Genomic DNA, 21,373 nt, shown 5'->3' with positions numbered 1-21,373 from the left:
TGTCAATAGTGTGTGGCACACTCCTGCATAAACTTGTTTCTAAGAGTAGAGAAAGCAGAGAGGAATGAAGAGAGGAATGTCTTGCAGCTTCTGCCAGCCATGATGTTCACATACATGAATCTCCAGCAGCTGTTTCTGGATTAGTGTTTGGGCTCTTTACGCCCGTTGTGAGCTTTAAGTCACTTCTCTGCGGGTTTCTGCTCTGACTTCTTGATGCCTATTTGATTGTTGGCTGGGTGTAGTTGTTGGCTCCCCTCAAATTGGAAAGTTGTGAGGGGGGGTTTACTCTCTTGCCTTTCACTGACCATGCCTTTTTGGGTTTAGGCCTTCCGGCCATGAGCTACTGTGGATGGTAATTGAGCAGGACTAAGAAAAAGACTGTCAGAGACATAGTCGAAACAAATCCGATGAACAGCAGTAGTCAGCAGTGAAGATTGAATCTGATCATGCAGGCTCCCCCAGCTATCCCTCCAATTCCTCCAACACATCCACCAAGAGAGTCTATGAGGGCTGCTAAACTGCTAGTATGCTAGAGGCTGCAGTCACCAATGACAGTGGACAAGACATGGGCTTTAGTAGCAGAGCCAGAAACAGGTAGCGTGTATCTGGGTGCCCTCTTAGGGGCCCCTGCACACCAGAGGGGACAGCATGCATCCAGCCACCGGTCCCAAAGACTGAACGCAGACAAGTGACAGGACCAGAGCAAGGGGGAGCAGAGAGAGTGGGACAGGGGCTTGGTCAAGGATCACTCAAAAATGGGCCTCCGACCTGCAGCCCACCAGTCCCACTCACAAGTTCCATAAACTTCAGAGGCACTCCCTGTGCCCCTCTTCAGTGGCCCTTGCAGGGTGCCGAATGCACTAACTGCTAGACACTAGCACAGAGGCAAAGCTGACGTAAAGGACCACTCCGACAGGATCCGCTACCTCAGGTGCTGGCTCCAGAGCTCAGGTCACCCACTGGGGTCTGCAACACGCCACACCACATGCTGTGTGTCTTTGTCTGCTACCAAATTAATCCGAGGGAAGAAACCCGAGATGTTAGGCCGTCAAGCCACACCACATTAGCAGCTGCTTCTGAACGCACATCCCTGGACAGGACAGACGGGAAGGCAGCAAAGCTGCAAGGCAGGGCATTGGTGGTCGGATCCAGAGAAGCAAGTGTTGCTATTTAAGCATTCCTCAAAGGAAAGGGTCATTCATTGACAAAAGAACTAGCTGGCCCTCAATGTAAAGCTGATAATTAAAAAGGCAGTCATAGAAGAAGTTCCCAAATTTCCGGAATCTCTTCCTCCTACTTTCTGAAGCAATAACATGGCATGGAGCAGCAATAACATGGCACCTCACTGAGGAGGCCCAACAAGGCCAAAACAGCCTGGGGTTGCTTGTTTTCCCGTGCAGAGGGGACCTGGCCTTGTAGTTCGGGCTGGGCTGCTACCATTGGTGGCTGTACCTGACTAATTTGCATATGGCTGGACCCCTTTTACAATGGCGCAGACGAGCTAAAAAACAGTGGTGTGGAAGGTTGCCCAGAGCAACGCCAGTGGTACAGATTCATTCGAAACCTTCCAGCCATCACTTTTGTGCTTACTGTTTGTCTTACTATGTGAGAGAGGGTATGCCCAGACGTGGGTCCCTTGCTCGCTGCGCCATAGGGAACCAAGCTGCACCTCACTGAGGAGGCCCAACAAGGCCGAAACATGTCTGGGGTTGCTTGTGTTTCCGTGCAGAGGGGATCTGGCCTAGCAGTTCGGGCTGGGCTGCTACCATTGGTGGCAGTACCTGATTGATTTGCATATGGATGGACCCCTTTTGCAATGGCGCAGACGGGCTAGAAAACGGTGGTGTGGAAGGTTGCCCAGAGCAACGCCAGTGGTACAGATTCATTCGAAACCTTCCACCCATCACTTTTGTGCTTACTGTTTGTCTCACTATGTGAGAGAGGGTATGCCCAGACGTGGGTCCCTTGCTCGCTGAGCCATAGGGAACCAAGCTGCACCTCACTGAGGAGGCCCAACAAGGCCGAAACATGTCTGGGGTTGCTTGTGTTTCCGTGCAGAGGGGACCTGGCCTAGCAATTCTGGCTGCGCTGTTACCATTGGTGGCAGTACCTGACTGATTTGCATATGGCTGGACCCCTTTTGCAATGGCACAGACGGGCTGAAAAACGGTGGTGTGGAAGGTTGCCCAGAGCAACGCCAGTGGTACAGATTCATTCGAAACCTTCCACCCATCACTTTTGTGCTTACTGTTTGTCTCACTATGTGAGAGAGGGTATTCCCAGACGTGGGTCCTTTGCTCGCTGCGCCATAGGGAACCAAGATGCACCTCACTGAGGAGGCCCAACAAGGCCGAGACATGTCTGGGGTTGCTTGTGTTTCTGTGCAGAGGGGACCTGGCCTAGCAGTTCGGGCTGGGCTGCTACCATTGGTGGCAGTACCTGACTGATTTGCATATGGCTGGACCCCTTTTGCAATGGCGCAGACGGGCTAAAAAACAGTGGTGTGGAAGGTTGCCCAGAGCAATGACAGTGGTACAGATTCATTCGAAACCTTCCACCCATCACTTTTGTGCTTACTGTTGGTCTCACTATGTGAGAGATGGTATGCCCAGATGTGGGTCCCTTGCTCGCTGCGCCATAGGGAACCAAGATCCACTTCACTGAGGAGGCCCAACAAAGCTAAAACATGTCTGGGGTTGCTTGTGTTTCCGTGCAGAGGGGACCTGGCCTTGTAGTTCGGGCTGGGCTGCTACCATTGGTGGCAGTACCGGCTGATTTGCATATGGCTGGACCCCTTTTGCAATGGTACAGACGGGCTAAAAAACGGTGGTGTGGAAGGTTGCCCAGAGCAACGCCAGTGGTACAGATTCATTCGAAACCTTCCATCCATCACTTTTGTGCTTACTGTTTGTCTCACTATGTGAGAGAGGGTATGCCCAGACGTGGGTCCCTTTCTCACTGCGCCATGGGGAACCAAGCTGCACCTCACTGAGGAGGCCCAATAAGGCCGAGACATGTCTGGGGTTGCTTGTGTTTCCGTGCAGAGGGGACATGGCCTAGCAGTACGGGCTGGGCTGCTACCATTGGTGGCAGTACCTGACTGATTTGCATATGGCTCGACCCCTTTTGCAATGGCGCAGACGGGCTAAAAAACGGTGGTTTGGAAGGTTGCCCAGAGCAACGCTAGTGGTACAGATTCATTTGAAACCTTCCACCCATCACTTTTGTGCTTACTGCTTGTCTCACTATGTGAGAGAGGGTATGCCCAGACGTGGGTCCCTTGCTCGCTGCGCCATAGGGAACCAAGATGCACCTCACTGAGGAGGCCCAACCAGGCCGAAACATGTCTGGGGTTGATTGTGTTTCAGTGCAGAGGGGAGCTGGCCTTGTCAGGACGTGACATCGGCTTCAGCATAAATAGCTTGCACCGCATGTCAGTTGTGCGCCTTACCTATGGTACTGGTTTGGCCTTTTCTGGGAAGAGGTAGGGTCTGTCCCTTTGGGCAGCCGGCTCGACCCTGATAGCACAGGGGTTGAGAGAGGCTGGTCCAAAAGCCAAATCCAATTTCAGGGGGAAACCATCTTTGTAAAGGTGTCGATAGTGACCATTATGGCTGTCTTCCCTTTAGAAGGGGGCAGGTCTACAATGAAGTCAGTGGATATGATCTGCCAATGCTTAGAAGATACAGCAGGTTGTAGCAGTTTTCCCATGGGTTGTTGCCTAGGAATTTTCATCTGGGCACAACGATTGCAGGAGTTCACATAGTTCAAAGTATCCTTATAGATACCTGGCCAGCCTTAACTGCTGTGTTAGGGCCTCATGAGAAGTTTTTATTCCATGGTGTCCTCCTATCAGAGTGTCATGAAACAATGTAAGAAGACTAGACCGTAGAAGTTCTAAGGGAATATACAGTTAGTTCCTTTAAACAACAGGCCATCCTTGCATTTTAGCGTCCATTTGTCACAAAAATCATGTGTTGGAGGATTGGCAAGAAGGTCAGAAGGAATGCATTGTATGGTCGATTATATGGCGTAGACAAACTTAGAGTACGGTAGCATCTTCAGCATCTTCTGACCTTGAAATTGAGAGGCAACATTCTCCTGACCCCATCGAGATAACGTGTCTGCTACAAGGTTCTTTGAACCCGGTAGGCAAGTAAGTTTGAACCGGTATTGGGAAAATAAATGAACCCAAATGATTGGAACGTTTGTAGATTACGGTGGTCCGTTCTGATTTCTATGACTTCAGATGCTCTCAATAACAAGTGACGCCACTCAGTACATGCCAGTTTTGTGGCAAGGAGCTCTGTTTCCAAGATGGGGTAGTTACGTTCAGATTCCGATAACATTAAAAAAAAATAGGAGACGGGATGCACTTCTAAGTCTTTTGTAGTTGTTTTAAGACGGCATCTACAGCTTTATCAGAGGCATCTCACTGCAGGATAAATTGTCATGTTGTATACGGATGAACCAGTTCAGGGGCTGAAGGATAGCAGCCCTTTAGAAGTGAAAAGGTATTGTCAGCCGCAGTGTCCCAATTGAACCGGCAACCTTTTTTGAGATCTCTCAGGATAGGACTTTTTTTTAAAAGACTGGGATGAGTCTATGCTAAGAATTAGCCAGGCCCTGGAACTGTTGGATCTCTTTTACATAACGTGGTGCTTTCCACTACATTATAGCATGGATCTTCCTAGGATCCATAGCAACACCATGAGGTGACAGTATGTAGCCCAGGTAGTGAACAGAAGATGAACCAAAAATACACTTCTCTGGTTTAGCCTTTAAGGAGTTTTCCTGAAGACGACATAGGACCTCTATCACATGCTGTTGATGTTCTTCAGGGTTAAGTGAGTAGATCAATATATCGCCCAGATAGACTATTACAGTGTGCTGTAGTAGGTCTGAAAACAAATGGCCCATGAACCTTTGAAATATGGGTGGGGTGTTGGGAAGGCCAAAAGGAATAATGCAGTATTCAAAAAGTCCAAAAGGTGTTCTAAATGATATTTTCCATTCAAATGCTAAGCCCCCCCCTTAAGTTGAGCTTTGTGAATACTGTAGGCAGTGTCAGAGTACCAAAGAGAACATTTGATGATTAATAGAGGTGTCCTATGAGATCGGGTTGGATGCATAGTTGCAAACTACTGTAAAGAGGGACATGCTACAGTCCCCTGAACCTCTGTCCCTTTTAAAGATGGGAGATGGTGTTTCCCTGATGTCTAGGTCGAGCCAGAGGACAAAATCGGAAACAAATGGCTGGAAGAAACGCAATACATACAAAACCCTTTGGTCCGTCGATGTGTTCTTTCTGCTTCGGATAGAAGGCCTCTTGCAGAACCTATTTGCATAGGTTCGGATGCATCAGCTGTAAGACCCATGCTTACTTCAGCAGACTGCACGGGGGTGGATCGCTGTATGAAAGGTTTTCCTTTCTTCCATTCTGCTTTCCTCTCTTGTAGACAGAAATCCATCAGTAGTATCAACTGCATTAGTTGGTCAAAAGAAGAAGGTCTCGGGACTCTAGCCAGTTTGTCCTTTAATTTGTCGGATACACCTCGCCGAAAGAGTAAAGTGGGCATCTTCCAGCCATCTAGCTTCTACAGCTAATTGTTTGAATTGTGTTTTATATGTCTGGACATCTAGATTTCTTTGATGGAAATTTAGAAGCCGTTCATGAGTTGTATAGGCTAGATGCGTTCTATCGAAATAAATTTGCCCTGAAGGCAGTCACAAAGGCATTAAAGACATATAACAAGGGGTGTTCTCTTGTAACCAGAGGGGTAGCCCAGGAAAGGGCACTGGAGGCCATGTGAGCGACTAAGGAAACCCACTTTGGCTTGGTTAGTCGGAACAAAAATAAACATGTTACAGGCATCAAGAAATGATTTTCATTTTTTAGGATCCCCATAAAACTTTTCAACTTGGGGGCCTGTTGCAAGTGAACCTACAGGTAAGGTATCTCGTGCAGCTATGGTTTGACCCATTACAATGTTTTTGTTTTTTAGCAGTTGGACCTCAGCTGTTAGGTTCTGCACGGCGGCTACCAGATCTTGCATGTGGCTATGGTTTCTTCTTTTTGGCAACAGAAGTTGTCAGGTGCGCCTTACCTGTGGTACTGGCTTGGTGTTTTCTGGGAAGAGGTAGGTTCTGTCCCTTTGGGCAGCCACCTCCACCAATAATAGCACAAGGGTAGAGAGAGTGGCTGGTCCAAGAGCCAAATCCAATTGTAAAAAAAACTACTTATGACAAAATGAATCTGGAAGAAGGCTAAATTAATTCTGAGTAAGGCAACACTGGATTCAAGCAGTAATGGTGTATAGAAGCTGAATACACAAGAGGAATGGCCTGAAACAAGAGGATCCAGAATAGCTAAGAGAAATAGATAGCAGCAATGACAAGACGCAGAGGAAAAGGAAAGAAAACAGTAACTCATGGAACGACTGGGCAACGGAAAGTAGTTGTGATGCATGGGTTACCGGAGCCTTGATATTTTCATGGTGTTTCCTTGTGGGCGGTACTTCTGGTTTGGCGTGACATGCCTGCACGCAAAGTGCAAACTGGCGGCCATACTGAGATGGTTGACACGTCCATGCATGGTCGCCATGTTGCAGGCACATTCGGACACTGCATTCCATTAACTCAGTTCCTCGTTTTTTCCCTGTGCTCAGCTGCGTTGGGGAATTATAAAAAGTGTTGAAAGAAAGAAGGAATGAGAGAGCGCTCTTTAACAGATGGGTATAATGGAGGGCGATGAGTAATCTGAGGGAGGAACATCGATCAGCAATAACATTACCAGGGTATTTTTTTTTCAAATGGATTGTGCCCTCATGTGGATTCTTCATCTTAAGTGGACTTGCATAGCAATGCTTTCTAAAGGCGGAGGGAAAGCGAAATCTCATTAACTGTATAAGTAATTTTGCAGGGTGGCTCTTTCAAAATGTGCTTTCTGACCCATCAGAATTTCCAGGCAATAGTGCTTTGAGAATGTATGTAGGAAAGACCATTGCGCCTTGGAAAATATTCTGAACATGTATCCTTCTCTGGAGTGCTGAAGTAATCACTACTTCTCTCATAGAATGATCTCTTAATCTTTGAGGAATGTCCTTTCCTAATATTGTGTAACATTCCAATATGCATAAAATGATCCTTCTGGATAATGTTTGCTTGGTCACTCCTCTACCTAATCTGGGACCGGCGAAGCCAATAAAAGATTGCCAGAATGAGCAACTTCATATTGGAAGATCAAAGAAAAACATAATGCTCTCTTTGGATCCAGTCTTTGGAATCTCTCCTCTTCCTGGGAAGGGCAAGTTGGAGGACAGCACGCAGGAAGATAGATTTGGATAGAGATGGAATTCAGAAACAACTTTGGGAAGGAAGGAAGGCAGACCCTATTCATTACCTTCTCCTTTGTGAAGATGGTGGTTTGCAAGAGAGGGCCTGAAACTCGCTCACCCTTTAGCAGAGTGCTGGTAGAACTGGAAGGAAAGAGATCCGCCTGAGGGCTTGTACAGGGGGTGAAGATCTCTAGAAGGAGTTCCTGAGACCACTCCCACTCATGGGAGACTGAGCCCTGCCTGCTCAGGGCATCAGCCGTTCTATTCTCCTTTTTGGCTAAGTAAACTGCCGTCAAGGAGATCCTGTTTTGTAATCCCAAAACCAGGGCTGCACTGCCTCTTTGAACAGTGATAGTGACCCCACTCCTCCTATCTTGTTGAGGTAGTGCATGGCCACCAAGTTGTCCGTCATGATCAGGACATTTTTCATTGTATCGAAGGCACAAAAGATACCTGCGCTGGTCTGATCGCCCTCAGCTCCAAAGGATTTCTGTAGTCTTGCCTCAGTTGGGGACCACAGCCCACTAATTGTCAGTTTGTTCGGGTGCACACCCCAGCCCTTGATGCAAGCATTCGTGATCACAATGATCTCCGCCCATGGTTGCCAAAAAGGTTCTCCGGTCATCAAGTTCTCTTTGCGGGTCCACCACAGAAGGTCCTGTGCTACCCTGCTATGGACCTGAATAAGGTCCATCATGCTACCTGTCAATCCAAAGACCACTGAGATCTGGGGGTTCACTGAAGTGACCTAATCCTCAGTAGGGCCTCTGGCACCAGAGAAATGCACTAAGACACAGCAACCTTAGGAAATCGAAGGCTAGCAAAGTTTGGGTGTTCGGAAATTTCATGACCATCTAAAGGATATGCTGAGCTCTTATCGCAGGAGAAAAAGCCTTTCCACAGGAGTCGTCCAGGACTACTCCGATGGATTTCAGTGTTTGTGAAGGAATCACCTGGGACTTCTTAAAAGTTGAGGAAGAATCCCAGTTTGTGTAAGAAGTGGCAGGTGCGCTTGAGATGCTCCTGACTGTTCCGGGGAACACGCTTGGATTAGCCATTCGTCTAGATAGGTAAAGGCGTGGATCACCTCTCTTCTCAGACTGGCTGCCACAGCCGGCAACAACTCAGGGCTGAAGTGAGCCCAAAAGGTAGAACTCGGAATTGATGCGAGTACTGCCAATCACGAAGTTCCTGTGTTTGGGATGAATTGGCACATGAAAGTAAGCATCTTGAAGATTGACTGACACTAACCACTCGTGGAGCTGAAGAGTCTGGAGGATCTGTAAAAGAGTGTTCTTGAAATTGTCTGATTGTCTGTCTTCCTTTTAAGCACCTCCGGTTCAAGATGGGTCGCAGTCCTCTGTCCTTTCTGTGTACCCGGAAGTATGTTGAGTACCAAACCTGGTTGCTCTCTGCTGAAGGTACCATTTCTTTGGCACCCTTCTCCAGTAAGGAGAATATCTCCTGCTTGAGTAGTGGATCTGGAGATGGAAAAGGATGCACAGCTGGAAGGCAATCCAGGGGTCTCTTTAGAAAAGGAAGGCAGTAGCCCTGGGACACTGTCTACAGTACCCATCCATCTGAAGTAATGCTGTACCATTCCTATGAATACTGGGCTAATTTTCCTCCCACTGGTGAATGATCAAAGAATTTCTTAAAGTGCTTTTGGGGCTCTGTATGCGGCTGATGACTTAGATGGGATGGTTTCTTGAGTGGTTTTATACCTCGACCTCTAGGAGTACTTAAAAATCTTCTTTGTCCCTGTTTATGGGTGGCCTGTCATCTACCTCTTTGATTAAGAGAAGAGAAGTAACACAAAGTTTACCCTTCCATCCTTGAGAAGGAATTTGTTGCTGTTGCTGTATTGCTGCACCTAGGAACAAATCTGCAGCTTTTGATCCTCGAAAGCTTATCGAGGCTGTCACCAGCCTCAGGGCGAAATAGATTTGATCCATCAATGGGCATATCCAGTCATCTGACCTGAACATCTGGTGCAAAACCTGACTTTCTGAGCCTTGCAAATTGTCTGGATGCTGCACTAGAGCCCATGCGCCTTCCTATGCAGTCAGCTGCATCCAAACCTGACTGAACAGACTGACATGCCACCACTTACGATCTATGATTAAGTTCAAGAAGGTCATTACAAGTTGGTCAGTGCAGTAATAACGTGCTGGTATTAACATGTACTGGCACATTACTGAACTGGCCAACTATGTGTTTTCCGGTAAATTGGAGGATTGTAATTCCAGCAAAATGCCCCATAGAGTCCTATGGACTCAAAATTAATGGGGACTAACTCCGGCACTGCCACTTGTAATCGAGAGGTAATACCGCCGTACCGAGTGACGGTAACAGTAATCCAGTTTGGTTAAATCACATCGGATTTCACGGTGGGATACCTCCAAACTTGTAATGAGACCCAATGTCTCTCACCTCCCCCTCTGGAATGTGTTCCGCTGCCTCCGTTATTGTCCACAAAGTGTATGAGCGGCGCAGGAGGCATTCTAAAGTGGGGTGTTTTCAGAGAAAGCCACGTTCTGAAGAATGTTTTTTTTTTTTTTTAACCTGGTGCTTGTGAACCACAGAGGCTGTAGGCGTTTCTTCCATACCTCACAGAGGGGATCTTTAAATGCTGCATAAAAAGGCATAACCAGTTTTATTGGTCAAGAGCAACATCAAATCTGTGTCTGACATTCAACAAACATTCATTTGAGAAGTGTGCATAAGGGCTTAGTAATTATCTCTTCCTATTGGCTGCCTAGCCGAATATAAGCAGCATATACGCTTGGCTTCTGGGCTTGTCCCAGACTTGTTTTTGGTTTCCTGCTCCTGCTTGAACAATGGAAGAAGATTCTGCTCATCCTTGGAGCCTTTCCTGGAACTGTAGGAAGACTGTTTATTGATGCCCATCTGCAAGGACACCAGGTAGGAAGAAGGCCCCTGTTATTTTAGGACATCTAAATCACTGGAAATATGAAAGGCCATACGTATTTGGCAACCTGATTCTCTGCTATTTCAACCTGTTCTGCATTGACCATCTTTACGAGCACACAGACTTGGTGCCCAGGCATACCTGTGACCCATAGTTCTCTGCTGAATCAACCTGGCTTTGAATCCTCCCACGAGTTTTCTAAATATGGCTCTGCAAGACCATATGCATTAAGCTTCCTGGGATACTGATGTCCCATAGTTCTCCACTCTATCAACTTTGCTTGATTTCTCAGTGGAGTTGTTGCACTCATTGAGCTGGACCCTTCATGGAATGACTTGTTGAACTCTGGGCTCTTGAAAATCTGGACCCGGAATGCGCGATTCAGCAAACACTGAGAGAATATCAGTATTCTTTGTATTTTAATCACGCTCTTAACAGTTAACGATCATGAGAATATCCCTGAATGAATCCTTCTTATACACAATTGCATTCTAGTGCTTTTGTTATTTTTTTCTAAACTGTGACTTGACAGTTTATTTTGTATGAAGAGTATTGTTATATGTAAGGTTTACATATTACACATGTTATAATTTAATCTTTACTAAAGACTTATTCTGAAACCCAATATCAATTGTCTGGTGATTCTGAGTGTTAAGATGTGGGTGGCCCCCAAGAGATTGGGCCAATGCCCATGCTCATCTCCTTCCACAAGAATTTTCATTGTGTCTCCCCTTCGCCTCCACATGAGATCCCTCCAGGAGTTAATCACGGATCAACAGTCAAAAGATAGACTTTGGACAGGACACTTGTAATAAGGATTCTAGCAATGTAATGGTTGAAAGTGTTGTACTAGCATCTCGGGAGGGCAATGTCATTGCAAAACAAATTACCTCAGCAAAACGTGGTGAGGGATGCATTAATAGGAGGCTGGGGAGCATACATGAATATTCTTGACAAATTAAGGATGATGGTTGGAGAAAGAGAGGTTATGCCATATCAATATGCTTGTGTTAGGTCAGACCATTTAGCTCTCAAAGCTTCCCTGCCTTCAAGTCCTCCCCCAAATTAATACAAACTGACAATGCATCTACAATTTAGTACTTCAACATGCAATGGGGATGGGGAAATATATGGGGCACTCTCACGAAACTAGAATGGTTTGGCATTTTCGAAAATAATTGTCCAACAACGTCTGTCCATCTGCAAGTGAAACAGCACTTTTAAGTTGACTTCATAAACAGATACCTGTAGAGGAGTCCAAATGAGTCCTAAATTAATACGTTCTAAATAATATCTTCAATGAATCTGAAAAGCCAGATCTGGAGCTCTTTGCATTGATAGAAATTGCAAAATGTCAAACCTTCGCCCTTAGATATTCAACGCCAATGTCCAGGTGTAAGGCCTTTCTTGTGAGCTAACCAGGAATGTTTCTTTACATGTTTCCCCTCATCCCTCTGTTCCCTGGTGTGATTCAGATGCTGAGACAATTCAGAATGACAAAAATACTAATAGCACCAGCTTGACCTCACCACTTGTGGTAATCTGATATTCTTATGTACCAACGTAACCACATTGGGCACGTCTGTGCAGGCTGAATCACCTTACCAGGATAAACATTTTTGTATCACACCACAACTTCGGTCAACGAACTTGACTGCATAAAGTCTAAGTACATTTACATGTACGGTCATCACTCAGGACTAAAAAATATTCAGAACATTATATTATAGTTTGCCTTTAAGGGGAAGAGGTACAACCTGCGGTGCTCAGATAAAGTGGTGGATACCACGATGCGTTAGGGTGAGATAGAATTGCCATATGTTTTTACTTGACAAAACCTGGCTTGCAGCTTTCTCCCATAAAGGTACATCTATTACCACTCACATCCTGTATCTGGATTCCTAAGAGTGATTTAAACATACATATCTCCTCCAGTTAGACATTATGCTTGGCCATGGAAATTAACCCGTATTTTAGCTAAATTGATGGGCCCCTCATGGGCCAATGCACAAGGCACAAGGCATACTTGCAACTCATTTCCTTAACATCAGGCAGGGTAGTTGCCGAGATTCGGGCCCTTGTACTCACAAATCTTACATGTATTCATAATTATATGGAAGCTCTTAGAACACACCATTATTTACTTAAAAATGATTTCAGATTTCCATATTAATCAAACCATTTAATTGCCTTTATTTTTTTCGAAATCCCTGCACACTGGCTAAAAGACATCTTCATGCCCTGGATGTGAAGAGAGCATTCAGATATTATCTTGAAAGAACAAAGGGCATTGGGAAATATAAATACATGTTTGTCATTTAGAAGTAGTTACAAGAGGATCTCAATGTCCGAGCAATCCATTGATAAATTGATAGGCTCTTACACACTACTATGTTTTATCAGAAGGACGAAAAGTTCCTGCTGGGCAAGCCTGCGGGTCACTGTGCCAGAGATAAAGCTGCTAATGTAGCTCTTCTAAGGAACATCCATATTTCCAAGATATGGAAAGCTGCTATTCTAACAAGATTACAAATCTTGGCTCATTACTGCCTTGATTGCGATGCATCAGTCAGAGGTCTACGTGGGTCAAGCATCTTTCATAATTTATTTCAATTTTGTTTAAATGTTTATTCATGTACTGTTGTAATCGGTTTACCTATCCTTTGTTTCTATATCTTCTTGCTTTCTCAGACACTCATTCTTACAGTAGGGATGGGCTTGCTATTCTGTTCAATGTAAATGAATAATAGTGGAGCTCTCATGATGGAGAAGAACATGTTACTTCTAATCCTAGTTAACCATCATATGCATCTTCATTACATTAATTCACAACCTACTGCTACAAAGTCCCATTAGTAGGGCTGGACAATGGGCTAGAAAATGGGGTAGCCTCCTGCCTACCCTGGAGGAAATAAAGAGGATCTACCAGGCTCTCGACCCCATTTCCAGCTTCTGTAGTAAGCCCAGCCCTCATCACATCAGCAATGAAATAGTAAGGAATACATATAGTCAGTGGTCCAGATAAGATTTTGATGTGAGAGTATTTTACTCCCTAGTTTTTAACTTTGAGAGTAAATGTTATTTTAAGAGAGTAAAAATGACTTTTTTCCTTTGCAAGAGAGTGAAATGTATGTGACATCCAGCCGTTGTGTGCAAAAACAGTATGGAAATCATTACTATGCAGCAGATTTCTGCATTGTGGCAGAATACACCTATTTCTCTAAGGTCTGGCCATTTGATCTCTCCTGTATATGTTTAAATGTTGAAAACACAAAAACCTAGCCAATTGTATAGTAAAGCAAGCATGAGTTATGTTGTGTGTTTTGAGGTTCAATATTGTCTTTTGATGTTTAACGAAAGTTCACTTTTCCTGGAGCTAATATTACCTAATGGTATGCCAATGTTAAGATACAACAGTGCAGAGACGCAAGAACTCCATGCTAAATTATATATCTAATTTCACGGTCAAATGGTTATTTATATAGCGCTTTTGGCAAAATGCTGTACATAGAACATATTTATCACAATTATCACCAAACCGAAGTTGGTACTCCTTTATTGACCTTGAAAGGATGAAAGGCTAAGTTGGCCTTTCCGGGATTCAAACCTGCAACCTACAGATGACACACAGATTGCAGCAAAGCATGCTCAACTGGCTGAGCTATTTTATTGGCTAGCATCCTTCAGAGGTCGGTTTACTGAGTATCGACTGAGGTATAATAATCACAGTGCTTAGATGTTGGACGAAGCATGTATGAAGCGCTACATAAAGTTAAATACCTATCTGGATTATCACAGGGACATGTTTTGCTGAATTTATTTTTCCATTTAAAATGTAACTTTCATTTGTTTGATTTTGAACAGCGCTTGCACTGTCAGGTTTTGGCTGTTTTAATTGTAGTCTTGAAGATTTGAGAGGCTAGAGCACAGGTGATTGATGTAATGACAATCACTGACCTTTGAACAAAGACTCTGCTGCCACTGACAATTTATAGTAATGTACCCCATTGACTGCAAGGTTAAATGGATGTAAACTAGACTGTGCATAGTCATTATTTTACACACTGTTTTTATAATGATAGTGTGCATTAAATTATAAGTGTAAAAATTATTTGCCTCCACATGATTATGCACAGGAACTCTGAAAAATACAATTGTGCAATACTGGTGTACGTTCACTGGCAAAAAAACATAATTTGTTACAAAATATTAACTCTCAACTGCAACTTAGTTTTCCATCTTATTCATTTTACAATCCTAAAATGCTAGGAAAATAAATATGCACAGTGCTTCTGTTTGCTCCATGAGCAGAAACAGAAACGGAATTGAAATAAACCATTCCTTTTATCAGTGTGCAGTTTCTTTTTTTGAAAGGCTTCAGAGAAATACCTTCTGTTTCAGAGACGTTTATCCATGGCTTGCAATTACATCCATGCAGATAAAAATCAAAAGAAGCCTTCTGGTTTCTGTCAAGTAACCTGACCTTTGCACTATCCTCTGCTCTAAACTTGTGTGTAAATGTACACAGGAAATAATAAAGCTGTCGTATTTACAAGATTTTCATGCGTAAAAAGGCCGAGTACACACCTTATCTGGAGGCCTGCATATAGTAATTCTTGTCCAACAGACTCGTAGTTTATGCTTTTTATAAGCAAGCAAGAGTGACAAGTGCAGAGAGATGATGTGTGCAAGCTTGCGGCCTGAGGAGCAGAGTGCAAACTCTACCTCACCTAGAGTGCCCATGAGGTCAGGTGGCTGAAGGTGCTGTGAACGCCAAATATCAGAAGCTGGGGAGAGAGCGCGAGCAAAGCCACAGATACAGAATGAAGGATGAAGTCACGGAAGAACCTAGTTACAAAATGGTAGCACCCTTCTTGTAATGTCTGCTTGTGGAACTGCGGGTTGACATCTGCATCTTCCGAGTGGGACCAAAACAAATCCTCCAATCCCTAAAACTGAAGAATGGGCCCACAAATGTGTCTCTCTGTAGTGAATTAACCAGTTACTTAAGCAAAGAGTCAGAGTATAATGGGATGCTGGTTCAAAAAATATTGTGGGATGTCGAAGACGATGTGGCAAAGTAAAGGCGAAGCAGGAGGAAGGAAAGGATGGAGGGTTGGGAGAGGCACAAGTTAGAAAAGGGCAAGATCAGGAATGGGAAGGAAGGATGTAAGAAAGGGATGGAGCACACAGTTGAGAAGGGTAGGATCAGGAGGAGAAAGCTGACAAAGGCGAGGAGGGAAGAGGTGGCAGAGGAGGGGAAAAGGACAACATTAAAGGTAGAAGGAAGAGGGAAGTGGCAGGAGGTTGCGTTGGAGAATCTAACCCAGGAAAGCGCATACTGAGAAAGTCAAGTCTTTGCTAAACCAAGTAGATAATAAAACGGACATGAAAGGTGAAACCAGTGGGGACTAATCTGGGGAGAAAGAGGGGTCTTTTGACTAATACAGTTGAGAGCCTTGTAGATCTGAGGTTCATGGTTAGTAGCGTCAAAATCTCAAAGCCCAAGAAAAAGTGACAGATCAAGCAAACAAAACAGTATTGTAACTGAGGGATCAGGTGGGGGGATACACAAAAAGGAGAATAAAGAAAACTTGCCCACAAGAGAAACAGAATAAGCTTTGCCAATTGAGAACCCCACTGAAAAGGGTTCACCCAAGCCAGGAATGCTTGCCAAGAATCTGAGACGGGTTCAACCGAGCCACATGGGCTCCTTCAGAACCCTTGCCAGAAGGGTTTGCCTGAGCCAGGAAGTCTCACCAAGAACTCAAATCAGGAGAGCTCATCGGACGCCCAAGGCACAAACAATGTGGGGATCTGAGTTCTCGACTGGTTAAGGCCCAGGATTATCTAAAACACTGTCTTGGGCCTTGAAGAGCGCCATCCTGACCACAGACTGGTGAAGAACCTGAAGACCAAGAGCCAAGGGACTCACATAAGACTGAAAGTGAACTTTGTTAATAGTCCACACACCGATTTAGTTCTCCCTTAACTTCACCCTGTTTTACAGAATACATCCCACCTTTGATTGCCTCAATGTTAAACTCATCCCAGTGTTTCATCACAATAAATCCTGTGCTGTGCACACTGAAATCAGTCTAGAGTCCCTCCTACTTTACACCACGCACTTCTGCATGAGGGACTAGAAGTGAAGCAATTAGAGACAAATAATTGTTCACAAAGCAAAATATTGGACTGAGTTCCACTCTCGTGCATCATAGAATGCTGGAGCTTAATGGCTGCCTTAAAAGGGCAGCGGTTTCTTTTCATTTTTACAGGATCTACCAGTCTGAGATTTTTCCTGTTTTTGTTGTCAAACTGAAAGGAATTAGCTCACATTTACACACTGTCACATTAGCATCCTAGATTAACTGTTGCCACACTCTATGAATTGTTCAGCCAAATGTAATGGTTGCCCTATTGTATGAATTATTTTATCAACTTGTTGCTCCACTATATTTAGCTCCTTAGCACTGTAAAAAGTGTTTGCTCTGGTTGAACTGTTTGACATAGTTTAATTCTTTCCCTCAATGTATTTTGCTCCCTTCCAACAAAGAATCATTGTTTGCCCAGTATGACCCTTTTGCCCCAACTTCATCAATTTCTTCTTTATGCCCAAACACACTACACATAGACCAATTATGCCACTTGCACACAGTGATTTAACATCTCTCACAACAACCATCAAACAAGCAAACTCTACATCTGTACAACCAATTTACATAACCTTCCAGCCAATGCACCCTAGCACCATGGGCAATCGTGGCTCCCATTTGCACAAAAATTCCACCATGGAATTGACATAGAGCACCCTAGAAACAGGCCACACACATCAACTGGGAACTGTTGAACTACACTTGTCAACACAACAGCAAAACTATCTTGCTTTTCCCCCTGGCTTACCACTAACTTAACCCCCCTTAGTTTCATATGCACATAGGTGCCTGCATACCCTTCCAATGGCAGAGGCTACAGTAAACATGTGAGTAACATAACATAACATAACATCAAAGTTACAAATGCAGCTTTCCATGATGGAGAACTAGGATAACTGGTAAAAAATAACGATTTTTTTATCTGTTAATCCTACTCCTTCATCCTTAAACATTTCTGTTTCATATCTGCATTTTCCTCGAATATCTAGCCTTCACCTTCCCTACCATATTCACGGCACTAAAGCAGTGTTTCTGATTACCGAGACCAAAGCTGCTTACTACTCCACTACCATTACGGCAGCCTCTAATAGGAACAAAGCCCTCTTTGAAGTAGTAAAGCATTCCGCCTAACCCTCGCCTGCCCCTGAGGTATCAGCCACTCAGGAAAAATGCAACGGAATCAACACATTATTTATTGAAAAAATAGACAAAATCCGAGAGACCACTGAATCAACCTCTCACTGCATTAGCATCCCATGCACCCTGGCACGCACACTGCCCCTCTGGCTGAAATCTCTACACTCTCTCCCCCGGGTCTCCTAAAAATGATTGCCTCCCTACCACCTACTTCTTACTCTGACGATTTAATGCTGCCCTCCATCATTAATCGATTGACGGACCTGGCACTTAATGCGCTCCTCATCATCAATGCCTCCCTCAAAGAAGGGTCATTCCCAGACACCCTCAAGACTGGCCTCACACAACCTCTTTTGGAAAAAACAACCCTCGATCCAGACGACCTGGAAAAACTACCGGCCCATTACAAACTTGCCATTTATTGGCAAAATCTTGGAAAATGTAGCTGCTACACAACTACTCACCAGAATCGAACAACTCCACCTCCTAGATGACCATCAGTTAGAGTTCTGCCCGAAGTGTAGCATCGAGACAGCCACCATCAAGTTGTGTAATATTCATTGATAAAAACACATGCTTGCCTCGTTGCTTCAATACTCTGAGCAGCACCCTAACTTGCAGCTATTAATCCATAGACTGGCAAACACTCTGCCCATCTTGCAATGATCCATAGATACACTGAAATGAGGCCTCCTTGAGTTTTTCTCTCCAGTCGCAACTACCTCAAAGGAAATATCAATACATATGACAGTCACAGCTTATCCCTGGCTATACAGGTATTGAATCCCCCTAACATGGCCTCTTTAAACATCAGTTGTACTACCTTTACTGTCATTCGTACTAGTATGTATGCCCCCCTCTTTCATTATGCTCTCTTGCTGCTGCTCCCCCACACTCCTGCCTCCCCAGTCAACTCGCTTTGGCTTATCTGCCATTTTGTCAGGTTCAAGAATTCACCTTCCTGGCTTAGTTGTGATAGAATAATGGTGGCTCATCCAAGATTGGCCCCACTGCATCACCTGTTATGGAGAAGCCATCCCAGTGAATATGTTGGGTATCCCCTCAGAAGCAGCAAGCAGTTGAGAATGTGTGCCTGGGCTGTGTTTTAGGGAAACGTTCCTACCCACCCTTGAATAGCCCATTGGAGGGAAAAAGTCAGGAACCAAAAAGGTGAGGTGTTCGATTGACACTGCCTTCCTGGTTCCTGCTGGAGTGCACACAAAGGGCCACAGAGTAGTATTTTGCAGCACTGGGTTCCAGAGTGTAGAGGACTGGAAGCATCAAGCAAGAAAGAAATCTTTATGTATGTATGCATGCAAGTATGTATGAGAGGGGTTTTCTGTATGTGTGAATGAGAGTACAGTGAGAGTGCAGTGTGCATGGTGTATATGCACGCGTGTGTGTGTATGTGTTTAAAAGAGAGCAAGAGAGTGTGCGCTTGTGTGTGAATGTCATGTGAATGTTGAATGTGTATGAATGTGTGTGCATCAGAGGAGGGTTGTTGATTGCTTTGAACGGGACAATGGAAGAGTTAATGAAGTCCTGGAGCACAAATGTTATGTGGGTGTGATTCTGGCCTATAGGGGAATAGCCTGCATAGATATGTTTTCCTTCAGTGGCATGACATGTGTACAGTCAGTATGGGCAAAGCCATCCTGATGTGTTCTTACATGGGGTTGAGATCTACATGAACTCAGGCTGCATGGACATAGTCTCTTTCTGTGGCATGGTATTTTTACTGGTATTATGGACAAAGTCTACATGGTGAGTGTTTTATGTGGGGATACTAGGCTACAGGGTCAAGTGAGGTAGGGACTTATTTTCTTTCAGTGCCATCGCATTGCTCATTATGGGCTAATGCATGATGCGTGATCTTACATGGGGATACTGGCCTATACTGGTACAGCGGCAATGCATTTTAACTGGCTTTATGGGCAAAGCCACCATTGATGAGTGTTCTTACAAAAGGATGCCAGACATTTATTGGTGCAGCCAGCATGGACATATTTTTTAATAGTGACATGGCATTATTTATTACTGACATTGGGCCTCATTACGACCCAGGCGGTAAGTTACCGCCTGGGCCGTGACTTTACCACCATGGCGTAAACTACGTTTACACCATGGTGGTTGGCGGACTTACCGCCCCATTCCGACCTTGGCGGGGCGGTAAGTCCCCAATCCCCATTTACCCTTCCCCATTCCCATTTTTGCCCCATAGGGCATAATGGGAGTGGGGAAGGCGTTAATTACGCCACCGTAAATTACGGTGGCGTAATTAACTCCATGGTCCCTTAGCGCCATGGATTTTAACACCCGCTAAAATCGGGTGTTAAAACCTCCATGGCGCTAGGGGAACTCGTAATTGGCGGTAAGGGGTCGGCGCAGCTAACGCTGGCGTTAACCCCTTACCGCCAGGGTCGTAATGAGGCCCATTATGAGCAAAGCAAGCATGGGCGTTCTTACTTGGAGATACTGGCTAATAATGGTGAAGGCAGAATGGGCATGCTTTACTTCATTGATAATACTTGCATTACAGGATGATGGGACAGCAAGAATATTTTCTTTTACACTGATAGAATACTTGCATTAATTGTGGGCAAAAGCTGCCTTAAAATGCACTTGAAAATGTTCCTGTGCAGTGTTGGTGATCTGGCATCTAACTGATTTGTTTTCATGCGTTACCCAACAAAAAAGGTTTTAAATTGTGTGGAGTTCTACACTTTTTTCGCAAAGTTTGCTATAAAATACACCATAATAACCCTTTATTGTCAAAGATTTGTTATGGAGAAAACCATTGGTTGGTTGGGGCGGCTCCTTCGCAAAACTCTGTTGCTCATGCACATTCAAGAACCAATATTTACACCTATAAAATTAAACAATGCACCAACTGTCACCATGGCCCTTTCCATCCTCCAGCTCGATCTCTATTAAATAGCTAACAATTCCTTGGTCAGGCCTGTGCGCCCTGTGCTCAGGCTTTTTTATGCTGTTACCCGTGTGCACCTGCAGCCTCCCGTTCTTTTATGACATCCACCTCTGTCGGGATTAGCAACACGACTCCACAGTTTAACTGTGAGTGACAACATTCCTCCTGAGGTTCCCTCCTGCTACTTGAAGTGAAGCCCATATTTGCAATGTAACTTAATATAACACACAAGATATAAATAAGTTAATGGATCATTTTCAATGATGGATGTATGAAATTAATATTTCATCTGTTCCATATGTGGTGCAGGCACATTACCCGATTCCGTCGATGTGGTCTGAAAGACTTACCCTCATGCCTTCAAATCTTGAGAGAGCTCTCAGCGGTCTCAGTGCCCTCAATGTTCTCAGTGACTTGATAGGACCGAGTTCAGAGTATCCCAACCAGTTAGCAGTCAGGCTGATGAGTGAGACCTGAAAATATCAAAGGGGGACCATTTGAAACACAGAGAGGCGGCAACATAAGACACACCTAGGTATTAAAGATGTGAACAGCATACCCATGTGTACAATGCCATATTGATTAATTGAAATGAACATTGTTTCTCGCTGCTGAACATATTTGCCCTTTGTCTATTATTTTGAACTGGGGAATACAAGCAAACTAACGAGGGGTCATGCATATTGGTCTCAATTCAAAACCATGGGATGTATTTAGATGGGGGCTAGAACGCATACATTATTCCAAGTTAGACAACTACGAGACTGAACATGTGCGCACTGCACTGGCTGGTGAACCATTTACCATGCATTGTTTTCAGTGGTGTCATATGACCCCTGACCATTTCAGGTGCATGGAGGTCTGGATATATACATTTCAATAT

The 21,373-nt window shown here is 44.5% G+C and overlaps 1 protein-coding gene across 3 annotated transcripts in view; it reads right to left on the bottom strand.

Moving 5' to 3' along the window:
* Positions 1–21,373, bottom strand: part of LOC138521307 (sodium channel protein type 4 subunit alpha-like) — a 3,496,387-nt gene that overhangs the window by 566,175 nt on the left and 2,908,839 nt on the right. For all 3 annotated transcript variants that reach the window (XM_069634046.1, XM_069634045.1, XM_069634044.1), the window contains one exon: positions 20,841–20,963. In XM_069634046.1, coding sequence (XP_069490147.1) covers positions 20,841–20,963 — 123 coding nt within the window. The remainder of the gene's footprint in view (positions 1–20,840; positions 20,964–21,373) is intronic.

Source organism: Ambystoma mexicanum, chromosome 13 (assembly GCF_040938575.1).
Source record: "Ambystoma mexicanum isolate Mex_15411 chromosome 13, UKY_AmexF1_1, whole genome shotgun sequence".
NCBI classification, from domain to species: Eukaryota; Metazoa; Chordata; class Amphibia; order Caudata; family Ambystomatidae; genus Ambystoma; species Ambystoma mexicanum.
The sequence above is the reverse complement of the archived record's forward strand: the minus strand, read 5'-3'. Positions and strand labels throughout refer to the sequence as shown.